The sequence below is a fragment of the Staurois parvus genome, unplaced genomic scaffold, assembly GCF_062004578.1.
Source record: "Staurois parvus isolate SC_StPar_1 unplaced genomic scaffold, SC_StPar_1.0 ptg000394l, whole genome shotgun sequence".
In the NCBI taxonomy this organism is placed as follows: Eukaryota; Metazoa; Chordata; class Amphibia; order Anura; family Ranidae; genus Staurois; species Staurois parvus.
This window is the reverse complement of record NW_028318190.1, coordinates 3,694,226-3,706,086: the sequence shown is the minus strand read 5'-3', so window position 1 is coordinate 3,706,086 and position 11,861 is coordinate 3,694,226. Positions and strand designations below refer to the sequence as shown.

Here is an 11,861-nt window from a genome sequence, read left to right as displayed (position 1 = left end):
TCTGATTTACAGTGATTCTGTAGGTGTGCTCTCTTCACATTTTCCAATCCTTGTGCTGCTTCTTTTATTCGTTTCATTCTTTGACTCGTGTTGGCTTTGTAGGGTCTATGCACACAAGGTGGCTGAAAAAATGCCAGAATCTCTACCAGAAAAATCAGTATAAAAATTGCTTATCGTGGCCTGTATTGCACAAGCATTTATGGGCATTTGCTTTTAAAAGTGTGTAGCCAAGTGCCAGCTATGCCACTAGGCATTTCAAGGACACTTACAGATGGGATTATAATTACCTCTTTTCCCCCTAGTGCCCAGTACTGGGACAGCTACATCACTTCCTGTTAGCAGAGTGGATCCAATTCTTCTACAGCAGAAGATCTTGGGACCTGTTGTCCTATAGTTAATGCATACTGTATTCCTCAGTGCTGACTGAACTACGTATACCAGAGAGCTGGCGAACCAGAAGGATTCTGGGAGAGGAGATATATTCTTCTGCAAGGGGCAAGCTCCCTCTCTTGGTACAGGATTCAGAGCTGGAAGCAGGGAGACTGCCATTCTCCTCAAGAGAAAAATTGCAGGTCCGTGGTTGAGGGACTCTGGGCAGCAGTTCAGCATAGCTGTGACGCCGATCGCCACACTGGGATCGCATCAGCACCGGGACTCTCATTGTATGGCTCCCACACAGACATCACTGCTTGCCATGCTCACAGGCTGTCAGGTGGTAACTCTACACATTTCTGCAGATAGTCAAGAGCCTATTAAAGAACTCCTGTTCCTAGGAGGCCAAGCTATCTATAGGATTGGGGAGCAGGCAGATGCCCAAACCTCTGTTTATCATCACTCTAGAGACACTGCATGCAGATATCTTTACACCTCAGTCACCAGAGGACCTTTGCTTTCTGTTTAACCTAATCGAATTACCAGTATGAATTAATGTTTATGGGCCCCACCATTGCTAGCGGATACCACATTATTAGGATTTTTTTAACATCACAGGACTCAAGCTGCAATCTCTAGTTAAAGGGACCTCTTCCTTTCTAAGGTCATTGTTACTCAAACCAGGGTACCTACATATAGTATGTGGGAGTGTATATTTGTATAATTCTCTGCATACCCCTTGTATCGCCAGTGGCACACAGGGAGCTGATAAGCCAACAAGTCTTTTCTGCCCCCTCTTACTGCTGGTGTTGCATTTAAATAGTTGAACATTACTTCTCATAACTGTATAATCTGTTAAACGCTGCTATTTGATTTTTATAGAACCAGTGTTTCTGTTATGTGTTAACTGGGGTTGTGCACCCTAAACCCACTATTCCTTTGGTAGAGATGTTACTAAAGAATTGTGTCTCTTGAATTATTATTCTCTACTATTGACATATGTCTGAACCCAGAGTATCAGAGGTGTCGGGATGCTTGCAAGGTCAGGGCAACCACTGGTGACAAGCATCACTGAGTGGCCCCTAGGTGGGTAGCGCTACAAGTGTTTATCCAAAACGTTCCCCTTGGCTCATTTTTCACTATAATCGAGGAACACTTGAAAATGCTGCATACTCCTAAAACACAGAATGCTCCTAAAATGCAGGATGCTCCTAAATGCCACATTTTTTCTGCCTGAAAGATCCTTTCAAAAACGCACTTTTGGTGGTTTGGAATTGGCACTAGACCTGCAAGCACTGGTGTGAACTATGCCATTGAAAACCATGTAACCTACTTTCTATGCATTTTGGATGTAGAAAAAAAACCACTGGAACACATATGGTAGGAATGAGCCCTTAGGTGAAAAAGTACATTTTGAAGCTACCCAGAAAAAAAATAGGTTATATCAAAAAGTCTTGGAAACAAAGCTGTTGATTAAATAATACTGGAGAGTGCAATATCTGGTGCAGCTGTGCATGGTAGCCAATCAGCTTCTAAGGCTATGTTCACACTAGCCTTGTTTTCAAGCAGCAGCAAGGCGTTTGGGAAGTGTTTTTACCGCTTCCCAAATGCCTCGGACAATTCTGCCCATTGCAGCACATGGCGCTGTTCTAACGGGAGCGGTAGCGGCGGAAGCCTCTGGTCGAGTCAGGAGGCGTTGAAGCCTCCTATTCTAGTCTATGGTGATGCGTTTGCGGGGCGTTTGCGGAGCGGTAACACCATCCAAACTTCATTATAGGCATTTGTGGGGCGTTTTTAACGCTCGGCAAACGCTAGCAACCGCCGCTGAACCGTGCATGCAGCGTTTGCCGAGCGTTTGCCGAGCGTTAAAAACCGCTCTGCAAACGCCAGACCAACGCTTGCCAAATGCTATAGGGGTGTTTGGCAAGAGTTGGTAAAACAGCCAAGTGTGAACGAGCCCTTAGGCCTCTTTCACATGGACGTTCCGATTAGGTCCACCTGCCTGTTTTTCAGGTGGACCAAATCGGAACCTCCATTCTCCTCAATGGAGCAGCGGGTGTAAACAGACATGTGTCCGTTTACACCTGCCGACATCCAATCCAACCCGCAAAAAAGGGACGGATGGGGATCCAATTCCCCTTCCGTCCGTCGGATCAGATGGAAACGGACAGGAGGTCCGTTTTCATCCAACCGCCCATTGAGGAGAGTGAGCTGCTCTGTGTCTGCTCTGCAAGAGCATAGCAGACATAGACCTGACATCCACTTGCTCAGCGGGTGTCAGCAGAAAGATCCCCTGCTGAGCAAGCGGATCCACTAAACAGGTCTGTCCCTTGTGAAAGGACCCTAACTTCAGCTTGTTCAATTCAGCTTTTAAAAAAAAGCTATCTGTGCAGAGCTGCACCAGATTTTGCACTCTCCAGTTTTAGTAAATCAACCCCATAGCAGGATTGCCAACCTCCCACTGCATTTGTTACTGACACAACATGGAAAATGTACTGACAACCTCAAAAATGACAGAGCTCCTATTAAAAACTAAAGGAGGCCATAGACGATGTGAAAATCAAACAAAAATTTTGAATAGTTTGTTTTTTGCATCATTAGTATGCCAGCTGTGACATGTGATTTTTGTGCTGCAATTGAGAGTGGCTGATCCAATATTATGGATTTTTATTAGAAAAACGAAACAATTGATGGCACAATCGTATGAGCTATTTTCGCTTGCCAGAACTTTCAGAGTTCGACTTGTTTATGGCCTGCCTTAGACAATTGATGTTTAACCGCTTCCCGACCACCCTATAGCAGATCTTCTGCTACAGGGTGGCAGGGCTGCACAAAATCACGTATATATAGGTGATTTTGCATTTCTGGGTATGAGGCGTGCGTGCACCGTCCTACCCGCTCCACCAATGGCAGCTACAGCTGTCGATCACCAGATCCCAGGTACAGATTTCCAACCGGCACCTGGCGATCGCCAAGGAACACTGACGGGAGAAGTCTGTATGTAAACAACACAGATCTCTGCCCTGTCAGCACCAGCATGCTGCTTTGTATTGCTCTGCATAGCAGAGCAATATAAAGCACCATCCTTGCATAGTAAAACAAACAGTAAAACAGCACACAATTAACCCTTTGATCACCCCAGATGTTAACCTCTTCCTGCCCAGTGTCATTAGTACAGTGTCAGTGCTTTTTATTAGCACTGATCACTATATTAGTGTCACAGGGGATGCCAGTGGCAGTTAGTCAGTTCCTCCCCAGTGTCAGAATGCCTGCTGCAGTTCCGCTATAGGTTGCTGATCACCGCCATTACTAGTATTAAAAAAATAATAAAAAAAAAATTCCAGTACATATACCGCCATTTGTAAATGCTATAACTTTCATGTAAATCAATTAATTTGCATGTATTGGGATTTTTGTATTTTAGCAAAAACATGGAGCAGAATACATTTTGGCCTAAATTTATGAAAAAATTTCATTTTTTAAAATTTTTTTACTGGATATATTTTACAGCAAAAACTCAAAAATATTGTTTTTTTTTTATTATAGCGCAAAAAAATAAAAAAGGTGATCAAATACCAGTGCAAGAAATCTCCAAAAAGGACATAAATTTAATTTGGGTGCAGCATTGCATGACTGCACAATTGTCAGTTAAAGAAATGCAGCACCAAATCGCAACAAAAATGGCCTGGTCAGGAAGGAGGGTAAATCTTCTGGAGGGCAAGTGGTTAAACAGTATAAACATGATATTGAAATACTGACAATACCCATAACTAGTTATTTTACATGTAAAAAGTCAACACACCATGACAATTATTAGCCCCTGACATTTATGGACAGTTGTAAAAATCACTGGCTGTTACAAACTGTTTGTAAATTTACTGACGTTTGGCAACCCTGTGCCATAGTGTCAGCAGTTAAAGTGTTACTAAACCCACAACAGTAAAATCAGTCTGTATATGCAGTAAAGCGTGCTTGTTATACTCACTGTGGAACCTAAAGGCTTAGTCCTCTGCATTGTGTAAAAAAAAGCTGTTTGACCCTGTCCTCTCTGATCCTCCCCTTCTTCTACTGTCCCCAATCCATCTGCTGATAGCACAGAGCTCTAGGAGACACTCTGCACATGCTCAGTTTGGTGTGTATTGCTAGTTTTTTTTTTCTTTGGGAGAGTGCATGGCATCAGCACAGGGCCAATCAACACTGTCCTGACAGGGTCAGGGGTTATGCAACCTCATAGGGCAGTCAAAGGAGAATGAAAACTGATAGAAGTTACAAGACTGCTCCAACTGCTGATGAGAAAAGGTATTTAGCAGTTTATATTTACTAAAATAATTGCACTTCCATCTTGTGTGTACCGTGGGAGACCAGATATAGTGAGGTTTAGTAACACTTTAATCTCAAAGCTAGCATCCTTCCTGTTCTCTCTATACTGCACACACTACAACTTCCACCGTGCACCGCTTTCCAGTTACACAAACTACACAGACCAGCATGCACCGCGCCACCAAAAGACTACAACTCCCGTCATCCCTCAGACAAATTAAAATAAACGATTTCAAGTCAATGCGTTAAACTATATCGCTCTCCCGGCACGTCATTAGCTCACATTTTGGCATCAGCAGTTTCTTCTGTTTTTCTTACGCCGCATACGCCAACCCTCGCTAAGACTACATTTCCCAGCATCCTCCTAGCCACCCACAGGCTCCCTAGGGAAAAGAGACCGCCGCATGCTCAGTACGACGAGATGGCGAATACGAACTACGAATCCCGTCATGCAGCGCTCCCCCTGTGAGAGGCCCAGTGGGGAGGACTTCATGTCCCGGCATGCTCGACGGCTGAGAGCGGGGGGCGGTGCCAGCGGCGGGCGGAGGCGGCTCAGAGACTCTGAGCGCAGAGACACGGAGGAGGAGAAGGGGAGAGCGGCACTGAGACCGGGGAAATACCGGGGGGCTGACACGACGGTGGTCACACGTCCACGGGGTGGGGAGAGAGAGCGCGAACAACGCACACAGGCCGGGCCGCTGAGAGCGAGTCGCCCGGGACGTCTCTGGAGACGGAAGCGGCGCACCGGGGGCTGTCAGCAGCTCAGCCAGCCGCCTGTGGAGAGAAGCCTGAGGGGGAAGCGGAGAGTCTAAGCGCCTCTTTCCACACACCGCCCCCCGCGGGGAGTCAGCGCCGAGCCCCGGGCCCGGGAGATGATGTGACCATGCTGAGCGTGCCCGGACCTGGAGCAGCCATGAGCGGCCGAGAACAGCCGGAGCCGGCGGGGAACGGTCAGTGTGGGCACCCGAGGGGAGGGCTGGGGGGGGGGTTATCCCGGGGCATTGGCCATGACAGCACGGTGCTGGCGGTAGGGAAATCTCTCCTTCAGCCATGCATGGAGGATGAATTCTCAGGGGGGCCAATTTGAGACAGTCTCCTGTACTCCTCTATATACCCGGGGGGGTCTCCTCCGTACACACACATACACCAGCCGCCTCTGATTTCCGTCCACTCCTGTCTCATCGGTGTGATGGGGATTAGCTGCCTGTGCGCCTGTCCTCCGCACATCGATCTCCTCTTCCTGCTGCTGCTGACAATGGCTAAGAAAGTGTCTGCTGTTACTGCTAACTCTGGGGAGCTGTGATAGGGTGTGTGTGTATGACATGTGTCTGTCACTTTCCACATCTCCCTGCACCTCCATCATACAATCACCAGGCCTCTCTGGGACTGCTGCCCACTGCCCAGCCATTTTACAACGTTCTCTACATTATTTGGGGGAAATACAGTGCTGACAATCGTGGTGACATCATGGTGTGCCTCTTTCCCATACATATAATAGATATAAATCTATCTCCGCTGCTGTCATAAGTCATCTAAAGAAAACAGCTGGTGATCACCTTTCCAGCGTCTCATCATTGTTTTACTGTAGTTTTATCCCTGTACCATAAATAAGGTCTGATAGCATGTCATCTTCCCCTTCAGCTCCCCTCCCCCCCCCCTTTGGTTCTAATTAAAAGGTGCCATTATACCCTCACAGGGGTGGAGGAGGGGCAGAGGGTCAGGGGACATGTGTCTCAGCTCAGGTGACATTCATTGTCTGAGTGCCTTTCCTTTCTCCTTTTTTTTTTTTTTTTCCCTTTAACCCTTCTGGCTATAAAAAAAAAAAAAAAAATAGGGCAGGGGAAAAATGGTCAGTTTTGTAGGTGAGTGTTTTTCACATCGCTGTCAAAAAAAAAAAAAAAAGCACGTTGGCAAAATTTGTACTGATGGCTCGTCTTTGAAATTCCCCGGCGTTGTTAAAATCCTGCAGCTATGACTATGCTTTTTGTTAAGGGAATGTGTGGTCTGAAAGAAGCATGCAGATTCCCTTTTCCTGTGTTATACTGTTTATATTTTGTGTGTATTATATAAAATGTGTCTGTGTCCCAGGCAAAACAATGACACAGAGGGCTTTGCAGCCAATCATTGGGAAGGGGAGGTGCCTGGAAAAAATATCACACTCATATATATACATATTTACATTTACACAGTCTGCAGGAGCTGGAGGTGGCAGAAGGAAAAGGGGCAAGTCAGAAGTAAGTGTATGTTCAGATCATAGTTATTTATTGAAGGGAATCTCTCCTTGTTCCTTTTTTTGTACTGGTGGTTTTTTACGCAGTGTGGATTTTTGTGAACTTGTATCACTGTTTTGTTGTAGTGTATGGCAAGGGGTTTTTTTTTAGCTGGTAGTATAGATTACTGCTTTGTCTAGCCTGGCTTTATCTATCCTATCTGTATTGAACTATTCATATATATATTGCAGAGATTTTATCTAGGTGTCATTCCCTGGTTGCTGCATGTAGTAGGATGAGTGTATATTTGGTGGTGATATACTCAGAAGGGAACAAATAGCTGCTGGATGCAATGGTGGTCTCTCTGTGTTCTGCACTATAGCCACAGCAGTATACAGTAATAACTTGTATTGTGTTATATACATGATTTACTTATCTGACTTACAAGCCTCCTCCTTTTTTCCCTTTAAAATGTTTTGTAGCTCTATTGGCTTAATAAGGCAACAGCCTCACAAGCATTCTGAAACACAGGGTTTTTTTTTTTTATACATTGGTAGCCTCCTTTTTTCCTTTCACAGTGAGCCTTCGTATCTGTGTTGTAGTTTCACTGGCTGTGCAGAAGGGTGTCTGTGAATTCATTTTCATGATACTGTTAGAGAATTTGATTTTAGATTTATCATTGGAGGTAGTGCTTCTTAAAGCCATTGTTGAGATTAGGAATTGTGCTTTGACCACCATTCAGCTCTTACCCTCTATCTAGCCATATGTAATTCAGAGTTAAGGGTTTGTACATGCTAATGTGTGTAGTGTTCTGCTGATGGCTGTGCAGTCATCAGACCCTATATGTTAAGCAGTGATTGTGGTTGTCTTCACATTGTATTTGCATTTCAGCTGTTGGTGTCTCTTACTAGTTAAGGGTACCCACAGATATGACATAGCTGATTCTGAACTAATTCTTGTATCTGTAGGAAGCTTTAATTAACCCCAGCCAGTCATTGGGGGGGGGGGGGGGGGTAGTGAAGTAGTCATCTGCCACTTTGGATAAATAAGGTAAGTGGCGGTTCCCCTAAGATAACGCTGGTAAAAGGGGTCCCTGGTTTTACTCTTCCATATTACTCTGTATTGGGTAAGCCAATCATACATGTTTATGGGTAAAAAAAAAATCAATTATTATTTGGCTCATGAATGGCCATCCTCCATCTGAAGTAAGTCAGCTGTACTTCTGTTGTATTCTAATTGGTTGAGTTGTTGTGACTGAATTATTCATTTAGTGGTTTTGGGTAAATGGCTTAAAGAGTTTATTAACCTGGTCTGTAGACTTACCCATATTGGTCTAGCATGCTGTTTAATGAACCCCCATTTGAAGACAAACATGCTGACTTATGAACTGAAGCTGTTTCCTCTAGCAACCAACAACAAATCATTTTGCATTCTGCACTATTAACCATGAAGACCTGGAAATCTGGTATCCATTGACCGTTCCTCTTGTTTTGTTTTTTTTTTCTTTTGCTACAGCTTCTAAACATAGCTATTTGTCCACAAATATGGATAAGCACATGGTCATTTTGTCCCTAAAAGCTGTTTACACTCATTTCTTGAGTTGGTGATACATTTAAAACCATAGCAACCAATCAAGTCCTTTCTTTCCATTCACATAAGAACACTTGATACAATGTATTGTTTGGTTGCCATTGGTCAACTTGTACATTTATTTGTCTGCAGCGTTAATATTCAGTTTTTTCTTCTTTAGAGGAAAATGAATGACTCACACAACTGCAAGCTTTCTTTATAGTTTAGACCTTAAGTTATGCATATTTTACAGCATGTTGCAAAGTCTCTGCAAGTGACTTGTTGTATTCAGAGTGAATTGAAGTTCTCCCACAATATAGGATTTTCATTAAAGTAAGAGCTTAACATTTATTTAGCGTATATTGTAGAACACCAGAATATGGAATACTTGCATTTCCTAATAGAAAGTATCATCTAGTCAGCTTTGCTTTATTTTGAGAAAGGTAAATGGCCTTACATAATTGTAACCTCAACACATCTGATATTTTATTGTAATCATTTTTTTTTTTTTAAATAAAGAAAATTGTGAAAATGTTACGGCACTAGTTCAATAAATATTGAAATACATTACTATCTGTTTGTCCGTGCCAAATTGCCTGTTGTTCATATTATTTGTTTTATGCTTTATTGACAAATTCAGGTATGAACAGGTGTCTACCAGGATTTCCTAGCTACACGTTTTTGTGGCATGAATTGTGGAATGCAAAAAACAGTTCCAAATAAACAGATCCCAGATAAGCTTCAATCTATCTACAGAATGAACTTGTATTTTTCTCTGTAAAGAAACTTTAGTTTAGTGGACTCCAAACTGCGGCCCCTTGCTTGCCTTTATCTGGCCCAGGGGCGGACTGACAACTCATGGGGCCCCTGGGCAATAGGGGATCATGGGGCCCCTGTGTCCTTGCCCAAACTCAAGCCTATGAAAAAGGTACCAAGGGCATCTCGTGGGGCCCCCCACTGACCCCGGGCCCTCGGGCAGTGCCCGAGTTTCCAAATGGTCAGTCCACCCCTGATCTGGCCCTTGAGGCATTATTCCGGCCACTGACACCAGCAATGGGGCATAATTCCTACCACTGACACCAACATTGGGGCTACATTATTTTCACTCCCACCAATGATGGGGCATAATTCCTTCCATTGATAACTAAAATGAGACACTATTCCTCCCACTGACACAAACTATTTATCCCCATAATACCAAAGATTGAGCATTGCTTACTCCCACTGGGCACAGTCCGGCCCCCCTAAAGTCTGAAGGACAGTAAACTGGCCCTTTCTTTAGAAAGTTTGGAGACCCCTGCTCTAGATCATAGGTTTTGTGTAAAGGAAGGAGCAATAACTTTTTGAATGATTATATTTTCAGGCTTTCCAAAGGGTGAGTACACCTCTTAAGCTGGCCGTACATGGTTGGAAATTTGTCTGGTCCAGCAGGGACTGATTAAAATTCAATCCATATATGGGCAGGGAGGTCTGTACAACTGCCCTGTTAGTTTTTCTCCTCTTGATCAGCACCACTGGCTATAGCCATCAGCACTGATCATTGTGTTCTGACAGTGGGTCTCCTTGCTGTCATAATACAAAGACACAGTGGTGACGATTCCCCTGTCTACTTCCAATGTATTGATGAGGAAATTGCGTCAGGTTTTTTTTTTTGTTCAACCCATTGGTTGGAAAAAAAAAAACTTTGAAATGCTTTACCCTCTCAGTGGGTCAGGGTGTCACAACTGTAGGTACAAGTGTACAATCCCAATGCACATGTTCCTGAATTAAAAATGGCTGTGTGTATAAGTGGGTGCTGCATCGACCATCAGCTGGAACTGAATGGAATCGGCAAGGAAGAATGTCACCAGCAAACCAAGGATCACCAATATGGGTCCAAAAGTTTTAATGAATGATCACATAATTACAGCAAGGCAACATTTCAGAGTCTCACATGACCCCTTCATCAGGCACATCACATGCCGTTCATTAAAACTTTTGGACCCATATTGGTGATCCTCGGTGTGCTGGTGACATTCTCCCTTGCTACAACTGTAGGTACAACTGAAATTGGTTTAGGTGGATTGTCTTTATGCTTAAAGGCTGTCAGAACACAATAGCTCAACTGGAAGGATACTCCCAACCACATCTAGTGTGGTGATGGGGGTATCAAGTAATTTTTGTTTTTTTTTATTCAACTTGCTGTTTGAAGAAAAAAACTGACTCATCTTTGGGCTGCTTTACTGTATGTAAGCTGTTAAAGGATCAGTCCATTTGAACTATATCTGTGTTTCTCAGCTCCTGTATAGCTAAATTACCCAAGATCCTTTTGTCCTTCATGGGCTGTGGTTGAGGAAATTTTGCTTGGGATCCCAAGCGTGCACATCTAATGCAACCATTAAAAAGGGCCTCACACTCTGCCCGTTAAATTACAATATCATTTTGCCTTAAAATGCTAAGTTGGCCAAAAACTGTTTAAAATTAGCTCGTTGAGTGGCCCTGTTGGTGCCCTCTCACCTGACATGGCACCTCAAAGGAGCCAAGTAGAAAAATTGTTGGATATTCAGAGGTGGCATGCAGCCGCTGTTAAGGAATTATGATACCTGGGTGCGGCCTGCTGTCAAAATACAATAGCCATAGTGGGAGATCTGTCCATCTGTGTTGTATAGCATGGATGGTCGAATCTGTCAGATTTTTTGTTCAGCCCACAGTCTGGACAAAAAAAAAATTGCGTATTGCCAGCTTTACAGGAGGAGTTGTAATTTGGTTGCCAATGTACTTAAGAGGGCTGTTGATTGACTTCCTTAAAACCACCCTGCTGGGAAAGTTCCTCTTAGTCAGTGCTGCAGGCATTTTTTTTAGTTTTTTTTTCAGTCCAACCCACTGGCTGCAAAGAAAAGACCAATAAAATGCTAATAAAGGTAATCTTTTCCTTTAAAATTTTCTGCTGGTAGAATAAATGAAATGAAGAGTGGACTGCACAGTACAATTCAGTTTGTATTGAATTAATAGTGTAGATCCATATTACAAACTCATTTGTTACATGTTGAAATTTCTTTTCTTGGACATAAGTTGTTTTTATTTATCATATTGAAATGACAGAAAAAGAAATAATGTGTGTTATACCCCTACGTAGTAGGTTTGGGAATGCCATGCACATGTGAGTTATCTTGCTTTACTTTGACTTGTGCTTCAGCTACTTTCTATATATAGAAGCCACCTAGGGACAGCTGCATGGTTGACGAATAGTGCTCACCCGTTTCCATTCCACTATGCACACACCTAAAACCTGTCCTGGTAATCAGAAAATCAAAAAGATAGTACCCATAATTGTAACCCAGCTGCTGTAAGATAATCGCTTGGTTTTTTGTGTGTGTGTGTGTGTGTTTTTTTTTTTTTTTTTTTCCCGTA

The 11,861-nt window shown here is 43.4% G+C and overlaps 1 protein-coding gene across 3 annotated transcripts in view; it reads left to right on the top strand.

Moving 5' to 3' along the window:
* The first annotated feature begins 5,254 nt into the window (after positions 1-5,254).
* The window catches only part of AHDC1 (AT-hook DNA binding motif containing 1), a 148,982-nt gene continuing 142,375 nt past the window's right edge, over positions 5,255-11,861 (top strand). For 2 of the 3 annotated variants that reach the window (XM_089686251.1, XM_089686250.1), the window contains exon 1: positions 6,749-6,926. In XM_089686251.1, coding sequence (XP_089542377.1) covers positions 6,764-6,926 — 163 coding nt within the window. In that variant the 5' untranslated portion in view covers positions 6,749-6,763. Of the gene's footprint in view, positions 5,643-6,748; positions 6,927-11,861 lie in introns of those variants that run through there. The other variant, XM_089686252.1, reaches the window with a different exon arrangement.